A 19,017-nucleotide genomic window follows, 5' to 3' on the forward strand; every position below is an offset into this window, starting at 1 on the left:
CTCAGTGGTAACATACTGCATATCTCACCTCTGACGCTCCGCTAAGGACCAAAAGGCCAGGGCTTTTGGGGGGGCAAGAAGAGATAGAAGACCCCGACACCTCCAAGAAAAAAGAGAAGGCTAGTTGCACTCCTTACCGGTAAAACCCTGTAGTCAGGGAGGGGGTGCTTGGAATGACCGTGGATGGCACCGCCAATTGTAGATAATAGCAGAAACGTCAGCAGCACATCGAAATCCTTAAAGGATAATAAATTGTGGATTTATTGAGAACTTATGTCAGCTACACAAGCACTCTCGGGGCCACGTAGGGTCCCTTCATCAGGCGTAGCAATGAACAAAGATGGCTTAGCCCTTCTGGAGTGAAAAGCAGATGAAGGCATTGTCGGGGGGAGTCCTGTGATCTCTGTGAGAAGTAATAAATACCTGGAAGTGTTACACTGACACATTACCTGGCTTTTTGCAACTTAAATGGATAACATATATCTGATGCTCTGTCCACTGTAAATAATTCTAAACTCATAGAACAATCATTGTCCAACACTGACGTGTTATTTTTCTTTTATCTTCCAGAAGATCCAGAGTCCAAGCTTCAAAGGATCCCTCTTCCCAGCCCGAATATTAGTGTCCACCTATGGACTGACGACGATCAACTATGTAATTTCTATTTTCTACACCAGTTTCTGAACTTTATTTATCTCTGTCTGGAAATGTTCTGCAGGACAGTCTCTTCTATCTCTCTTGGACCCACCATCCCAAATGCTGAATTCCCGGGTCTGTACACCTGCTGTGCCCTTAATGAGGAGCTCCCACCATCCCAAATGCTGAATTCCCGCGTCTGTACACCTACTGTGCCCTATATGAGGGGCTCCAACTATCCCTGTGCTGAGTTCCCAGTCCTGGATAGTCACTGCTCCAAGCTCTCATGTCTAGTTTACTAATTTGTATTGAGATTGTAGCCCATTACAGGAGCGAGCTTGGAGCGGTGACTACTATACAACACACCCAGGTACCATGGTGAACAAAAGTAGCCCCCCTCCAGAAGGAAGGACAGTGTCAGCACCAATTCAGAGATGATTTGAGGATACATACAGCCGAGTGATACATACATAAGATACATTGTTGTGAATAGTTAAGGGACTTAAATGTATTTTTAAGGTTTAGTGTATTTTTAATGATTTATAGAAGGTCAATAAATTCTGCAGCAATTTAGAGAGGACCTATAGACTAGGGATGTGCAGATACCAGTGCAGATACTCGGCATTTTCATGAGAACTACCTGGGTTGCAGAAGTTGCAGCTGGGACCGGGCTCTGGCGCTCCACCACTGCCCTGAAATCATTAGTCTGTGTTGTTTTAGAAAAACTGTCACATGACAATAAACAAAAATGTATCAGTACTCGTATCTGAGAGTACTTGGGCGAGTATCAGTACTTGTACTTGCAAAAATGGTATCGGTGCACCACTTATATATATATTTATAAAAATAAATTCATACGTCAAAACAGAGATGTCCAAATCCCAGGAGCTCCGTGTGCTCCTTACAAATAACAGCTGTTCCTAACTTTTGAATTTTATTCTAGTCTAGTCTTGAAGCTGGAAAAGTATCTGTACTTGTACCGAGTACGGTACTTGGTATCGGTGCATCCCTAATATAGACAGAAGAGCTTACTATCTACAATCTGAGTCCTAGAGGCATTCTAGGGCCAGTTTGAGTGGAAACCAATTAACCTAACAAACAAAAAATCATAAAGAACATACAAACATCACACAGGTATTGTCCTTGGTAGGAATGGAACCCATGGGCTCAGGATTAGGTGTTCCAGGAAACTGGCTCACTATCTAGCAGAGGAGTGATAAAAGAGAGAAGTACACTAATAATATCAGAATGGCAAACAAGAACCCTGAGCAGAACGGCTTGCCTCCGTATGTTTCTAGGATTGATCTCTGAGTCTGGCTGTAATGAACCTTGAGCGGCCCATAATCACAGATATGTTCTATTTCAGTCCTGGGGTACACCCAGACATTACAGAGCCCCAGTGTGACAACAATGATGTGTGTAGATTCCATTCTGTGAAATGTTTCTAAACACTGATCAGTCTTTTTTCTATCTATAGGGAAGGAGCTGATGCTGTTCACCCATGAGACGCAAGCCACAGACGGCGAGATCGAGTCGTTCAAGATGCCGGAACTGGCAATGGACTCAGAAGGCAACGAGCAGAACCGCATTTCAGTGTGGTCCAACGACAGCGGGATTGAGAGGGACTTGCCCGGGGCGGAGGAGAAGGAACCGGCCAAGCTGCACAGGAAGCCTTGTATCAAGAAGAAAGGGCCCGACCTGGACTCCGCCGTCCTGCTTCAGAACCTCACCAAGGCGCCCAAGGGGAGCCGAACGGGGACACTACAAAGGCTGTCGGGGCAGAGCACTGAGGTCTCCTCCTGTCCTGACACGCTGCCCACTGCTCGGGTCATCGTTCTGGGGGACGACCGGGCTCTGGGGAGACTGGCGAAAGCTTACTACTCATTCAGGTATCCATCACACCTAAAATGTGGTTCGTTGAACGTGCCTGCAGAGCCTGGGTAGCCCATACACGAGCAGAACCAACTCCATCTTTACAGAGCAGGGCATCATGGGAAACAAGGCAGAGGTAGCCGCCATGTTGGTTCAGTAGCTTTTATCCTCCTGTAGGATAGTTCGCAACACCAGATCCTCACTATTCACATGAGGAAAGAAAGCAAGATAGTAGAAATCATGATTTAGCCTACTGAACCCCACATCAGGGGTAGGAAACCTCAGCACTTCAACTGTGCTCAAACTATACATCCAATCAAGCCTCTGCCTCTGGGAGTCATGCCTGTGGCTGTTTGTCTTACAATACCTCATGGGACTAGTAGTTCCACAAGTCCCATCAGCCCTATGTTTCCAGGAGCAGAGGATTATGGGAAAGGCAGCAGCAGCCATTGGATTTCAGCACCTATATATGACCACCTGGCACTGTCCCCGGTAACAGATTATAGTTATGATTTCTGATTTATATCTAAGATGTTTCACTCAAGAAATATGTCAAGGTTTCTGAAGATTAACAGAAGATGTGTAAAAGGAAGGTGGCATTCCCAGAAGCCATATTTCTGAGCACACAGCTGACTTTCTGTCCACTAGTTGCAGAGCAGAGTACCGTCATTTTATTGCCTCCTTTTGCCTGCAGTGGCAGTTAGCACAGAGGAATGGGCTTCACAGCAAAGTTCCATGATAGCAGATACTTTGACTTGCATAGGTGCAAATAATATTTCCAGCCATTCTCTACTGTTCCTTCCTCCATCACAGCTAGCGCCATAATACACAGTGCCGTGCCGGAGCATAGTGGGAGCACTGACATTATAGAGGGAGGGTTGACGTCATAGAGGGAGGGTTGACATCATAGAGGTAGGGTTGACGTCATAGAGGGAGGGTTGGCGTCATAGAGGTAGGGTTGACGTCATAGAGGGAGGGTTGACCTCATAGAGGGAGTGTTGACTTCATAGAGGGAGGGTTGACCTCATAGAAGGAGGGTTGATGTCATAGAGGGAGGGTTGACGTCATAGAGGGAGGGTTGGCGTCATAGAGGTAGGGTTGACGTCATAGAGGGAGGGTTGACGTCATAGACGGGGGGTTGACGTCATAGACGGAGGGTTGATGTCATAGAGGAAGGGTTGACATCATAGAAGGAGGGTTAAAGTCATAGAGGTAGGGTTGACGTCATAGAGGGAGGGTTGACGTCATAGAAGGAGGCTTGACATCATAGAAGGAGGGTTGACGTCATAGAGGTAGGGTTGGAATCATAGAGGCAGGGTTGACGTCATAGAGAGAGGGTTGACATCACCCCCCCTCTGTCATGTGACAATACTCAGACCTAGACCCAAGTACTGTCACATGGGTGGAGGTCACATGCTCCCCATACTTGGAAGCACCCGGTTCCGGGTATTTTGCACTGAGAAAGGAGTATAAGTGTGGGTGTGGGCGCTTTCTCCGGGTGACAGAGTCTCTTTAAATAGGCACTGCAGTTAATAACATACATGTACTTTACTTACAAGTAACACTTTGAAATCTAAGAGTCTGTAGAAACTGCAGCATCCCATTCTTCCAGTCTTCTCACTGTGTGCCGTGGTTCCAGCTGCCCCCAGATATGTCACTGGCATGTCTCCTCAGAGCTGCAGGGACACACTAATGACATAGAAGCTGAGAGGGGAGGTGGGGAAACACAGGGGGGAGTCACAGGCATCCCACAGTCCTGGAAACATTGGATTCTGCAGATCTGCATGAGATCAATGATTTGATTCGGCTAAGCCTGTATTGGTAAGCAGATTCAATTTTTTAAAGAGAGGCTGTCCATAGAACAATTTATAAATCTTCAGTGCCATCTTGTGGTCATAAATGGTAATGCAACAAACAGTTCTATAGTAGGACATAATGATTCTACACGGTTCTGTTATTGTTCTATTAATAAATTGCTATTGTGTTCTCTTATTGCAGTGATCTAGATTGGCTAAACAGAGAATCTGTCCTTTTTTACCCTCTAGGAAGAGAGAAGCCAGGAGGCCCCACAGGACCCTTAAGGCCAATCTTCAGTTCTTTTGTATCCCCGTCCATGGAGAGCAGGCTGATTCCATGTCTGATACGGTACAATTGCCTACCTGTTAATCTCCATTGATTCAAACTTAAGTCCAATTGCTATTAATGACTCTACTTTATACATCCTCATCATCCTTTCTGCTCTTTCTACACGACAAATGGGAAAAACCGTTGTGCCCATTGCTACTTGATGTTGTGGTGACTACAGCCCTTGTTTTTCGTTTCAGGAGGAAGCACCAAGTGAGATGCATGAACTGAGCAAGTACTTGGGTCAGGTGGACCCCTGGTATGACCGTAACATCAACACTCTCTGCGACAGGATCTCCAGAATTGCACTGATGGTTAGTAGACTGAGGCTATAGAACCCAACAAGATGAACATTGGGATGCAGCAAACGTGTAATGTCATGCCCTAGCGCACATAGCAGTGTGTAGTCAATGACAGGCAATCACATTCCAATTGCCATTTTCCCAGCACAGGCTCAAAAATGGAAACTAATACTGGGCTGGCTGCCTTAGGCAAGCAATGTAATTGTGCCTTAAAGTGACCCTAAATTTAGGAGGTAAACCTTAAAAATACATTCAAGTCCCTGAACTATGAACAACAATGTATGTTATTTGTGTATCACTCGGCTGTAGATCCTCCAATCATCTCAGAATTGGTGCTGACACTGTCCTTCCTTCTGGAGGGGGGCTACTTGTGTTCCCCATGTTCCCTGTGTGCATTTTAGAGTAGTCACCGCTCCAAGCTTGCTCCCATGATGGACTACAATCTCATATTTAGTTTACTAATTTGTATTGAGATTGTAGTCAATCCCGGGAGCGAGCTTGGAGCGGTGACTACTCTAAAATGCACACAGGGAACATGGGGAACACAAGTAGCCCCCCTCCAGAAGGAAGGACAGTGTCAGCACCAATTCTGAGATGATTGGAGGATCTACAGCCGAGTGAAAATCACTCATGCTCATAGTTTGAGCCGACGTGTGACAATGAAACTGTCTCACGTCGGCTCAATAGATCGGGAAGTGGGCAAACACATAGTGTCGCTCGCTCACTTCTCAATCATCTCCCTGTAGAGAGCAGTGACCGTCAGTCACAGCTCCCCACAGGGATTCCCCCCTCCCCGCTCTAATCCTCCAGCGCTGACTGGCGGAACGGATGGGGGAGGGGGCGGGTACGGCTGGCTCTGCCTCTTGATAGGCAGAGCCAGCTGTCAATCCCGCAGCTTGGTGGATCTCGACAGTAATGTCGGGATCCGTCCCGGCTGCGGCGTCTCAGTATACCGCGAGCTGTAGCTCCCTATATACTGAGCTTTGGGTCACGGGAGGATGCTAGTTTATGTCCTCCCGTGACCCTTAGGAGAACTATGGGGGAAAACACTTACCCCATAGTTCTCTTTTAAGGGGCTTGAATGTATTTTTAAGGTTTAACTCCTGAGTTTTGTGTCACTTTAATGATTTATACAAGGTCAATAAATTCTGCCGCACTTCAGAGGGGACCTATGGGCAGAAGAGCTTGCGATCTACAATCTGAGTCATCAGGCATTCTAGGGCCAGTTTGAGTGGAAACCAATCAACCTAACAAACAAAAAATCATAAAGAACATACAAACATCACACAGGTATTGTCCTTGGTAGGAATGGAACCCATGGGCTCAGGATTAGGTGTTCCAGGAAACTGGCTCACTATCTAGCAGAGGAGTGATAAAAGAGAGAAGTACACTAATAATATCAGAATGGCAAACAAGAACCCTGAGCAGAACGGCTTGCCTCCGTATGTTTCTAGGATTGATCTCCGAGTCTGGCTGTACTGTACCTTGACCGGCCCATAATCACAGATATGTTCTTTTACAGCCTCTATGTCCGAGCAGAGACGCCGCCTCTGATCCCTTCATCCTAGATGTCGCCTCATACTACCTGCGCTATGGACTGCAGCCGGTGTACTTTCAGATTTACAATGTGAAGGTGAGTATAGCATACCCACCACACTGTCCGCCGCATGCTTTTTGTACAGCAACATCCTGCAGTCTTTAAAGAAGAACTGGGTATAGAAAAAAACTTACCCTTGCAGTGGGGCTATCCCTGCACTGCAAGGTTTAAGTGCTCATTATGTCTAGGGGGCTCAAATAAAAGCAGATATACTCACCTGATCCTCACTCCCAGCATGATCAGTACTCACCTTTCTTCCCCTCTGCTCCAGCTGTTGAACATTCCTTAGTGTTCTCACGTAAGTCAATGGACCTGCACCCTGCAGAAGGCGAGAGATCAGCAGTGACCGGTCTTTATTACAGAAGGGGCAGAGACAAGACCAGTCACGCTGCACAAGGAGGGAGAGCAGCAGTGCTTGGTCTTAATAAAAGAAGTGGGTGGAGACAAGACCAGTCATCCTACCCAAAGAGAGAGCTCAGCAGTGAGCGGTCTTTATTACGGGAAGCTCCAAGTGTCACACTGGATTACTGCACAGATCTGGAAGAGATACACAAAGCTCTCCGAGATTCAGGAAGAACACACATGACTCTGTATGAGGACAATATTTACTCATTTAGGAGTTCAGCTTTAATGATTTATCTTTCTTTTGATTCTACAAAAACACTTAAACATCCTGAGGACTTTGTTTGTGTTATTAATTTACTATTTTGGCTACAATTGTTTGTTATCTATTTTTGTTTTTCTTCATTTCCTTTTTGTTTTATGTTTATTCCCAAATTATTATTATATTAAAATGTAGATTAAAAAGTGTTTGTGACCCCCAAATGGGCTTTAAATGTCTCCATGCATTGGATATTTTGTTGCTGTTAAGATCCGATGTTCTTTCAGATCCACTTCAGAGACCTGACGCTGGAGCCGGTGGAGGATGTCTTCCTGACTGAGCTGAAGGTGGAGATGCAGGACTGCGCCTTTGCTAAATGTAAGTCGTGTGATTGGTCGACAAACCTGACTACATACTGAGAGCGCCCATAGACGGACACATCGGCTTGTCCTGATTTCGCCTGAGTTTTCCTACCACTGGTCTAGAGGGTTACTTGAGTGACAGCTCCGCGTCTGCCTGGCCTGCTGAGATCACAAGCAAGATGGCAGCACCCAGCAGCAGTCTCAGGGCTTTTGGATGTCTACAGGGGCATCTTTAAGCAAAGTGTCAACCGGAGTGGGTACCGGGTGACACCCTGCAGTGACGCCATTTCGCATGTGCGTGACGTCATCGCGCGCGCAAGTGATGACGTCACGCGCTGTTACCTGCCGGCGGCCATCTTGGTGATGGACACTGGCAGAGAGAGGAAAGGACATTCACTCAATGAATGTCCCTTCATTTATTGGATGCCTGCCACGACCGAGTGTCTGACTTTTCAGAGGTGTGCAGGCCACATTCCCCTAGTGACGCCACTGGATGTCTACATAAGAGAGGCTTTTACAGGTAAATGACATGCAGAAAATACAACAAATGCACATATAAGATTGTTGTTAAAATGGATTGTCTGGTGACAGGGACTCTTCAATGTAACTATATGAAAGTGCTGTCTGTTATTAGGAACGTTTCCAGCTTGGTTTAGTAACAGGTGGAGGGGTTATCCCAGGGTTCAGGGCTGTCATCTGCATCCTTGTTTTATCACCTGATGACCTGGGAGCAGGATGCAGGTTGAGAGTTCTGAATTCAGTGGCCATATGATTTCTCCTTGTCAGTCATCCTAAGTAAAGAAGGATGACATTCCCAGAGCAGAAGAAAAATTTTAGTTTTATTCTTTATTTCCATATAAAAAAAAAGATGTTCCAACAGAATAGAGAGAAACAAACCTCGTTCAGTGACACATGTGAAGGTAGAATGGAGTTGGTACCTAGAAGGCATAAGCACCGAGATCCCATAGTCAGTATGACGTCTCAGGGTATACAATTGTCACTCTTTACATGTGTAATCAGTGGCGTAACAATCGCCATAGTGACCCAGGTGGTCGCTATGGGGCCCGGGGCACAGTGGGGCCCGGCCAGATGCCGTGCGGGCCGCCTGGGTCGCTATGGGATCTTCTGCTGCTGGCTGTCACTGGCTGCTGAAGACGAACACGCCGCTGTTCAGATCATCTGTGCAGCGGCGCGTTCGTCTCCACAGTCAATGAGAGCCAGCAGCAGCGGGGGAGCATGGTGGACAGCAGGGTCACCCTCAGGTGGGATGTCGAGTGGGCTCTGCAAGGGGTATAACTAGAAATCACGGGGCCCCATACAAAATTTTGCTATGGGGCCCTGTGATTTCTAGTTACGCCCCTGTGTGTAATAAAAATGTTTCCTGATTGTATCACATTATAAATTCATGAACTGGATCACAATGACAATGATCACAAATGTTCTTCATCCAATCAATGAGTCCGAGTTATCTTTTCATAAAAGTTTTCTTCATCTAGTGAATACGATGACCAGAAAGAAGACCGTTGCAGATTTTCGAGGCGCCGGGATCCAGGTTCACTATAAAAAGGTAACGTTCCGGCTGTTTACATCTCATATATATCATGTCAAATACACTCATTACACTGCACATTCCATTCAAGAACTTTGTTTCTGTTTCTGATATGGAAACGGTTTCCAAAACCAGGAGCCAGGAATGATTTTGAAACTTTGAGAATAATGCACTGTGAGCCAAAAAGCTCGGCGATGACCTCAGCATTAAAAAAAACCCAACATATTCCAAGTCTGATGACTGGGCAGGTGACACAGACAGCCACAAAGCTAAAACAGGAAGTGGCGGTGTCGCCTTGTGAATCATGAACACAACTACAAATATTGTGGCAGGTAGAAAGGTCACATGTTCTACAAATCCTGTTCCAGGTAGATGAGGCATCAGGGGTGTTCTCTGTAGAAATTAGCAAACGGCCTCCCTGCTATGGGTCGTAGGGTGCTACTGGGGCATAATGGTTTGCTGTGACCATCTTATCCAACATGAAGACAGATCTGTGTATTTGTGGTGCTTATATTGGTTTCTATATAACATAAAGCTCTTGTTGCAGGCATTAGCCAGTAACCGGGGGAAGGATGCCTCTTTGGTGCTCAGAAGTGCTGGAGCTATTATCAAAGCCATACCCAATAAAGACAGTGAAGGTGAGAGTACTTCCTCACACCAGGACCACATAGACCATTTGCATCAATCCCCTTAGGAGCTTACACTCTAATCTCCCACCACATAGACCATTTGCATAATTCCCCTTAGGAGCTTACACTCTAACCCCCCACCACATAGACAATTTGCATCATTCCCCTTAGGAGCTTACACTCTAACCCCCCACCACAGAGACCATTTGCAGTGTTCCCCTAGGAGCTTACACTCCTATTCCCCACCACATAGACCATTTGCATCGATCCCCTTAGGAGCTTACACTCTAATCCCCCACCACATAGACAATTTGCATCATTCCCCTTAGGAGCTTACACTCTAATCCCCCACCACATAGACCATTTGCAGTGTTCCCCCTAGGAGCTTACACTCCTATTCCCCACCACATAGACCATTTGCAGTGTTCCCCCTAGGAGCTTACACTCTAATCTCCCACCACATAGGCCTTTTGCATCGGTCCTTATAGAACCTTATATTCAGACCATTTGCATCAATCCCCTTAGGAGCTTACACTCTAATCCCCCACCACATAGACCATTTGCAGTGTTCCCCCTAGGAGCTTACACTCCTATTCCCCACCACATAGACCATTTGCAGTGTTCCCCCTAGGAGCTTACACTCTAATCCCCCACCACATAGACCATTTGCATCAATCCCCTTAGGAGCTTACACTCTGATTCCCCACCATAGGCATGCAAACACACAGCAGTGACAATATGAGGGAAGACAGTTAAAGTAAATGTAAACTCCAACCAGATTAAAATGTTCTTGCTCTGTGCACAAACTACTTCCTGTCTACATGCACTCACCCCAGCATGGACTGCACATCATTGCTCTAGACCGGCTTCCTGATGGTGACAACGGTGCACCCTGCCTGTGCAATGTGTGTTGGCACGGCCGTTTATAGTCTGCACCAGGGGAGCATGTGGCAGGGTGACAACGCAGGTGCACTAATGGGAGTCAGCTGTCACCCCATAACAGGAAGTGTCTAAACATAAACCTTCTTGGTAGGATCACCAGGGATTATTTTAATGAAAGCTGCAGATTAAAAAAGACTGAACTCAACTTTTACAATCACATTTAAAAAAACATTTAAAGCTTATAGGAGATTTGGGGACATAAATGGTCCATGTAGTGAGGCCTGGTGGCAGTTGAACCCAGGACCCAGCACAGCAAGGAAAGCTAATCATGCTTCTTTCCTGCAGACTTGGTGTGTCTGAACATCTGCACTGACGAGCCGGTGAAATCCTCCTCAGGACGTTCAAGTTTGGTAAGTACAAGGCCAGGGCAGGGTCACCTGCTTCTCTTCATTAGAAGTATCTCATTTAAAGGGAATATATGACGGAATTGCAGACAAATATGTAAACGCTTTCCTATAAATCACATATACACCTAAGGAAAAAAGAACCTGAAATGTTTTATAAACTGCATTTGATCACCTACAATCCATTTACATATTAATTTCCTATTATCACCTGGTTTAAAATCAGGCTGTCAATGGGAGTGGCCTCACTGCCTCCTAATAGAGTAGTCAGAGAGCAGCAGGAGGGAGTCCAACAATTTTATGTCTGAACTCTCCGGCCTCTCATACACTGTAATACGGACAGCTTCATGTTTTAGGCACTGGGGGTGGGGTAAGAGGTGCGTAGGATGCACACGTCTAAAAAGGCGCATTGGAGACCTCATAGAATTAAACAACGAGGACAGAAAATGAGGTCGGATTCTTTAGGTTCAATCTCTGCAAGATTGCGGATTGAACGAGTAATTTATGAAACCATAAAATACCGACATCAGTCACGTTAGTGCTGCCATTGTTGTAAAGAGAATTCAGAGAAGCGTTGGGCAGCTTGAGTGTGATGATGTCATCCAGCCAGCGTAATGATGTCACGGCTCTCACCATTACAGGGGAACAGCGAGGGGCGGAAGGCGTCCAGCGTACAGATGAGGAGCCTGGAGCTGAGGACTCTGAGCCTCCAGCTGGACAAGGACAGCCGAAGGACCTACGCCAACGTCTCAAGGTGAGAAAAGAAAATGCGAAAATGAAAACCTGCCGTCCCAGAACGGTCACGGCTGTGCTGGACGCAGACCGTTGTCGACTGGGATTAATGTGCAGCAATGGACAGCTGCTGGCTGATCCAGATACAGACAACTGCTCCTGGGCGCCATCTAGTGGTGGTAGAGTCATGCAAACGGCATTCGCCCAGCTATACACTGAGTGCAACTTTATACATCAGCCCCTCTAGGTGTTGATTTTTATGAGGCGGAGCTCTATCTGATTTGCTGCAACTTCTAATGCACATTGTGATTATGAAGCTCCCAGTGTGCAGTGACATCAGAGGAAGAGAGGAGCCGGTGGAACTGCGCAAGACTGAAGGGAAGGACGGAGGTCAGATAGAAGACTGAAGGGGAGGACAGAGGTCAGATAGATGACTGAAGGGAAGGACGGAGGTCAGAGATAAGACTGAAGGGAAGGACGGAGGTCAGATAGAAGACTGAAGGGAAGGACGGAGGTCAGATAGAAGACTGAAGGGAAGGACAGAGGTCAGATAGAAGACTGAAGGGAAGGACGGAGGTCAGGTAGAAGACTGAAGGGAAGGACGGAGGTCAGATAGAAGACTGAAGGGAAGGACGGAGGTCAGATAGAAGACTGAAGGGAAGGATGGAGGTCAGATTTGAAGTTACTCTGCATGTCTTCTCCTCCTCTGTGTGTGCAGCAAGGTAATAAGAATGCCTGGGGAACTTCCTAACATCTGACTATCACATGAAGGTGACGTAACGATGATTACAGAACCAGTCTTCCAGCCTCATAATAATATACAATGTTTTGTGGCGACATTCTCCTTTAAATGGGCAAAATGAAACTACAAATTGATCTTATAAAAGTCATTTCTCACATTGACCGATTTTCATGTATTTATTGATTAGCTTTGAGGTGGCCCCCTGCCAGGAGCCCGGATATAGCTTACAGAAGATGAGGGCATCTCGCGTCCATGGGGACGGGAAGGAAGACGGCGGGCTGAGCCGATACATGACCAAATCTCTACTGCTCCCAATCAATACATTTGCGGGCATTATCCAGTGACGTCAGGAAGACCACTACTACCCCAAACAAGGACTCCACTCCCATCATCTCCTGGCTCATGAACTGCACTCCCATCATCTCCTGGCTCATGAACTAAGTTGCACAGGGTCAATGAGTCTTCCTAAAGAAGAACTCTGGGAATTAAAAAAAAACAGTACCCTTGCAGTGGGGCTCCCCCCGTGCTGCAAGGGTTAAGTGCTCATTTTGTCTAAGGGGGTCAAATAAAACAGATATACTCATCCGATCCTCAGTCCTGCCGGGCTGCTAGACTGGTGCACTCAGGCTCCGGCGGTCTAAGGACCCGTGAAGTCATTATGTCTGATGCAGGTCCATTGACTTGCATTAGATGTGAGGAAGCCAAGGGACATGCCACAGCTGGGGCAAAGGGGGACAGGGGTAAACGTTGACCGTCACAGGACCGAGTGAGTATATGTTCTTTAATGGAGCCTATAGACAAAACAAGCACTTAACCCTTGCAGTGCGGGGGTAGCAAAGATTTTTAAACTCTCTGAGTTCTTCTCTAAAGAACAATTTAATTAGTAGGCGGAGTCTAATGAGCAGCGTTACTCTCCAACGCTGCCTTACCTCTATGTTCTCCCACCTCAGGGGGGTCTCCTATTGCATCATGCACACTATAAAATGAACTGAGACAGCGGGAGCCCCATGGTAATGGCGGTGACAGGTGCGTAGATCCTGGTGACCTCCCCGAAAGGGAAAAAAAAAGTCAACCGCCCTACAGCTCAAATATCCAATGCAGGCTAAGAGACTTCTTAAAGTGACGGCACACTCGTGACTGAGGAGCGCTGCTAACAAGAGGACATCCATTGGGAATACACGTATACACTGGAGCCGAATTCACATGGAGTGTTTGTACCTCCGAGGTTGACAACACGTGGCCGCGCCTGGCTGAGGTTCACAACATGTGGCCGCGCCTGGCTGATGTTCAGTCCGAATGCCGCCATCTTCCTCGGCTGTCTGTACAAATATCGGCGAGTCTTTGGCGGGAAGGAGATGACTCGTCTTTGTTATTACAGATTGAAGATTCTATTTATTTATTGTAATTGTTGTAAAAATAAACTTTGGGATCTCTGTGAATGGTTTGTTGTTGGTGTGAGATGTCACAATTAAGGATGGGCTCAGGCGTGTTCGCAGCTCCACGTGCCGGGCCCGCCAGGAAGCTGGCAGCGCCAATCACCGGTACTGAGACATTTTCCCGATCCGCAGCTGCAGAGATCGGGAAATGTCTCAGTGCCTGTGATTGGCGCTGTGGGCTCGGCACGTGGAGCTGCAAACACGCCTGAGCCCATCCTTAGTCACAATGTAGACTGAGGCTTGTTACAGTGTATCTAAATCCAGGAACAAAGACGTCATACATTGCAGCTTACCCGTTCTTTGATGTGGCGGCTGCTTTGTTTTTTTTTCCGAACGAGTACATTTTCTGCAGGTAAAGAAAAATACTTTTGGGGGAATTTATCAAAATCTGGAGCAGCTGTGCATGGCGACGAATCAGCTTCTCTCTTCAGTTTGTGCCGTTAAAGGAGAACTATGAGGTGAATGAAAATTACTCATCCTCATAGTTGGAGCCGATGTGTGACACTGAAACTGTCACAGGTCGGCTCAGTAGATCGGGAAGTGAGCAAACACATACCGGCAATGTCACTCCCGCAGCTGGGTGGATCTCAACAGTAATGCCGGGATCCGTCCTGGCTGCGGCGGTCTCAGAATAACGCGAGCTGCAGCTCACGGTATACTGAGCTTTGGGTCATGGGAGGACGCTAGTTTATGTCCTCCCGGGACCCTCAGGAGAACTATGGAGGAAAACACTTACCCCATAGTTCTCCTTTAAGATTTGAAAATTAAAGAGAGAAGCTGATTGGTTGTCATGCACAGCTGATCCAGATTTTGTCTGCTCCAGTTTTGATAAATTCCCTTCTTTGTGATCGCGATAGAATTTCAGTGTCCTTCAACTGCCCGTCTACTGAACTGAAATCTCAAACCATGTTACCTGCTTCCCCACTTATCTCCAGCGATCTGTGTAATAGAGATGAGGTAAGGAGGGGATGCTTGTAGTTCAAATAGTAGCGCAGCCTAAAGGAGAACTCCAGGCAAAGTTGTTTCCTAAAGTGACACTAAACTCAGGAATTAAATCTTAAAAATACATTCAAGTCCCTTAACTATGTACAACAATGCATCTTATTTGTGTATCATTCGGCTGTAGACAGTGGCGTAACTAGTGACCTCAGGGCCCCATGCAAGAATCCCATGAAGGCCCCCCCCCCCAGAAAACACAAATTAGATTTTTTTTTTTTAAACAAAATTAGACAAGGAAAAAAAAAAAAAACACTGTCCTCTTTCATCTCCCCCTTCATGTCCCCAGCGACCCCATGTCACCTTCATTGATACTTCCAGCTCCCTGTCTTGGTGTCCCCCTTCGTGTCCGCAGCACTCGGCACTCGGCGGCAGTTCTGTGTGATGAGGGGGCGGGGATTACACCGCTCCCTCTCATTGCCTGCTGCCCGGCTGGATGATGCTTCACGCTGCGCCCGGAACAAGATGAGGGGAGCAGCGTGAAGCATGTAGGGCCCAGGACGGGAGGAAGAGGTCCCGGGACTGGTAATCAGCGGTCACCAGTGGCCCCTTCCTCCTGTCCTGGGCCCCCTCCAAGTGGCCGAACTCCAGGGCCCGGTCGCGGCCGCGACCTCTGCGACCCTGGTAGTTCCGCCACTGGCTGTAGATCCTCCAATCATCTCTGAATTGGTGCTGACACTGTCCTTCCTTCTGGAGGGGGCTACATCTGTTCCCCATGGTCCCTGTGTGTGTTGTAAAGTAGTCACCGCTCTGAACTCACTCCTGGGATGGACTACAATCTCAGGTTCAGTTTACTCATTTGTATTGAGATTGTAGTACATCACAGGAGTGAGCTTGGAACGGTGACTACTTTACACACACACAGGGACCATGGGGAGAATGATTGTCGTCACCCTAGGACAGGAAGACCGGCCAGGATATCAAAAAAAACAAAGGAATGAAAACCTAAAATGAAAATGAATGCAGCCACCACATCTAGGGACTGGTACACTGCTGTATATTACACTTTAATAATATAATAATATCCGAAATAATGTACACTTTATTCTTAGCTGAACTTTTGTTACAAATAAACCTCTTTTAGCTCCCCCATGAGCAGACTGCACTGATTATGCAGGGTCGTCCCTATAATGACGATGCATGAGGCTGTTGCCTAAGGTGTGATCACTTTGCGTCACTTGAGGGGGCACCAGGTAGAGCAGCATGGCCGCTCTGATGCACAATGCCAGCCAATGCATCCCTGAGTAGCTAAGAGCTGGGTGGGGAGATATATAGGGACCATAAAGATCCCCCAAGCAGCTCTTAGCAACCTGGGGTGCTCTTGGCAGCATCCCATCCTGCCTGCACCTGGCAACCATGGATGTGGCTGGCAACAAGTCCAATTTTTTTTATCAGCCGGACTGGCATAACATATTATCCTTTGTATTTCTCTCCTCTGACATTTCTGCAGTTTGTTTAATGCCACTATGATGCCTATCTTCTCTCAGAGCGATCAAATTCCCGTGCAGATGCAGTTAGCTATATAGACACAAGATGGCAGCAGAGGACGCTGCTCCTCCGGCTCCTCCCCTCTCTATGGTCAGGCTGCTGCGCGCAGTGCGTACGTTGAGCCGGGCGAACAGCGACACCTGCCGGGCGGCAGCATCTGGGAGGAAAGGGGCGGTGGCGGTGCACCCAGGGAGGCCAAGTGACGTGTCCCCGGGCAGGTGAGGCGGTGGGCGTGGCCAGCAGGTGCCACACTGCGTCCGGTGCGTTATGGAGGGGCCCCCGGCGGCCAAGAGCCCCGGAACGCAGAGGGAGGAAAAGGGGAGTCCGTTGTGAGCCCGGCAACTGCAGGTCCGTGGTGACGTCATCACCGTTGTCACAGTACATCATAGCAAGGCATTGTCCATCCGCTGCTGTGTGGCTGCATCATATGTGTATATATGGAAATGTGTTATTTTAGGTTATATTATATTTTTAGTTTTGGATGAAGTGATGAGGACTCAGCACCCATGCCTGTGTTTTATCGCTTCTCTTAGGTGGTCACCCCCCACCCCTTTCTGGGAAATGGCAAAATCTTAGAGTCGTCACCAGAACAAGAAGAGAGGGTATATCTTCCAGTGGGGACACCTATTTCTGTGGTGTCTCTCACCTTGACGAGACGTCCTCTCACTTCCTGTTGCGTCACCAGAACAGGAAGTGAAGAGAAATAAATAGCAAAGAAATCACCCCCCTATGAAAAGTCAGTGTCAGGAGAGAGGAGGGGACTCGCCAGGTGAACGTCCCCTCCTCTCTGTGCCAGATGGCCGCCGGCAGGCATTAATAAGACGACTGCTCATGCGCAATAACGTCACGGTGGGGTGTCACCCGGTCTCCGCTCCGGGTGTCACCCAGCCTCGGGATGCCCCTGGATGTTTAGAGTGGACACACACAGATATAGAGGCATGCTACTGCTGTAGAAAGGACCCATGTAGGAGTCCCATCGGGGAGATTTCTCTGTACCTTTTGCAGCAGGAAGTGAGAGGAAGTCTCCCCAATGCGAGAAGACCCTCCTATCAGGCAGTGACACCGATACAAGATTTCCCCTCCCCTGTGACAACATTTTGGATTTCCCGTCACGTTTACACGTCTTTAATGATATGTGACTCTCTTTCGGCCTCCCGCGGTGATCCTCGGCGGCTCTGGGCGATGACACGCCGACAGACAAGTCACTTTATTTTCTCCTTCTTTGAAAATACGAGTTTGGTGACAATCCCCAACCCGCCCGACCGGTCCGGGACGCAGTTTAGGGATGTTTGCCAACCGGAAGAGTCCGTGAAGTGCACCTGTCATGGCGGCATACGGCTTAAAGGCGGCGTTCACCTTTCTGACCATGTGTCATGTTACACCCATATTCTGAGTGGTAATTGAAACATGGCAGCATCCGCACCCCCCTCCACTTATCTGAATCGCGGGTTCCTCTCCCCTCAGGCTTGTTTCATTTTTTAATATACGTGGCTCCGCCCCCACAGCTGCATTGTTCGTTCACAGGTCCTTTAACAGGAACTAGAAGCCCCTCCACTCACGATACTGAATGTCCGCACCTTGATGTGGACGGGATGGAGAGTCTGCAGGAGACAGAGCGTTGCACCCGGGGATCTACTAGTTGCAATGCTTTGCTGGCTCCAATGCAATAATAATAATAATACTGGATGCACATTTTTTTGTTTTATGAAACATGTTCATTTATTATTATTTTAAAAGGTGGAATTTCCCTTTAAGTGCCTCTCTCCTGAGGTTCAGGACTAAGATGTTGGGGAACTGTTACATTAAAGTGACATTAAACCCTCAGATTTTTTACTAATAAACCAATACTGTAATGTGCGCCTTACTGTAATCCATGGTAGTTCCCTTCTCTTTGCTGCTCTTCCTTTTAAATCCTCATGTCTTCTCATGCTGGGGGAGAACTTCCCTTTGCAGCTCAGGGCCTCTTCCTGTAGTGCTGGCTCAGGTTAGCCCATAGAAGCCCATAGAAACGTATACGCAGACACCATGTATCTATTCCAGAGACAAAGCAGTCTGCTGCAAAACAGAAGTTCTGCAGAGCATGAGAACAGATACGGATTTAAAAGGAAGAGCAGCAAAGAGAAGGGAAACTACCCTGCATTACAGTAAGGCGCACATTACAGTATTGGTTTATGTTAAAAAATCTGAGGGTTTAATGTCACTTTAATGGCAGCATGTGGAACAGAATAGGCGGCAGAATTATAATGAATCTTCAGAACAGAACAGGAAGTGTTTTATAAAATGTAACAAGTGCCCTCTGCCCGGCTGGAAGATTCATTTCAAGGAGACCCTGACCCTCCAGTGACAAGGTTCACTTACACCGGGTGCCCCTCCCCTTCCCTAACGCTGGATGAAAGGGCAAAGATAAAACAGACACATAGTGTACTTACCTTTCCCCGACTTCCTACACCTAGACGAGGGCGACGTCATCTCTCATCTGGCCGGATCTCAAATGTATCAAGAATACAATCTTGCGCTGTGCTGCAGAGTCTGCTCGGCATTCCCAGGGATATTGTCGCCAGGAGGATAGAGCCACCCCCTGCACTACGGGAGTCGGGGTAATGGAGTATATCATCCTATACCCCCCCCCCCCCCCACACCCCAACACACCACCTCCCAAACGTTC

At 47.5% G+C, this 19,017-nt stretch overlaps 2 protein-coding genes across 2 annotated transcripts in view; both read left to right on the plus strand.

Moving 5' to 3' along the window:
* Positions 1 to 12,796, plus strand: part of PIK3R6 (phosphoinositide-3-kinase regulatory subunit 6) — a 45,848-nt gene extending 33,052 nt beyond the window's left edge. The window contains exons 10-20 of the mRNA XM_018568301.1: positions 571 to 654; positions 2,114 to 2,525; positions 4,554 to 4,653; positions 4,833 to 4,946; positions 6,457 to 6,567; positions 7,420 to 7,510; positions 8,991 to 9,061; positions 9,591 to 9,681; positions 10,900 to 10,964; positions 11,600 to 11,712; positions 12,620 to 12,796. Of these exons, the coding sequence (XP_018423803.1) occupies positions 571 to 654; positions 2,114 to 2,525; positions 4,554 to 4,653; positions 4,833 to 4,946; positions 6,457 to 6,567; positions 7,420 to 7,510; positions 8,991 to 9,061; positions 9,591 to 9,681; positions 10,900 to 10,964; positions 11,600 to 11,712; positions 12,620 to 12,776 (1,409 nt within the window). The 3' untranslated portion in view covers positions 12,777 to 12,796. The remainder of the gene's footprint in view (positions 1 to 570; positions 655 to 2,113; positions 2,526 to 4,553; positions 4,654 to 4,832; positions 4,947 to 6,456; positions 6,568 to 7,419; positions 7,511 to 8,990; positions 9,062 to 9,590; positions 9,682 to 10,899; positions 10,965 to 11,599; positions 11,713 to 12,619) is intronic.
* Positions 12,797 to 16,491: 3,695 nt separating this feature from the next.
* MFSD6L (major facilitator superfamily domain containing 6 like) overlaps positions 16,492 to 19,017 on the plus strand; it is a 9,650-nt gene continuing 7,124 nt past the window's right edge. The window contains exon 1 of the mRNA XM_018568299.1: positions 16,492 to 16,700. The gene's annotated coding sequence lies outside the window, so the exon portion shown is untranslated. The remainder of the gene's footprint in view (positions 16,701 to 19,017) is intronic.

The sequence above is a fragment of the Nanorana parkeri genome, unplaced genomic scaffold, assembly GCF_000935625.1.
Source record: "Nanorana parkeri isolate BGI_ZX_2015 unplaced genomic scaffold, ASM93562v1 scaffold1169, whole genome shotgun sequence".
Taxonomy (NCBI): Eukaryota; Metazoa; Chordata; class Amphibia; order Anura; family Dicroglossidae; genus Nanorana; species Nanorana parkeri.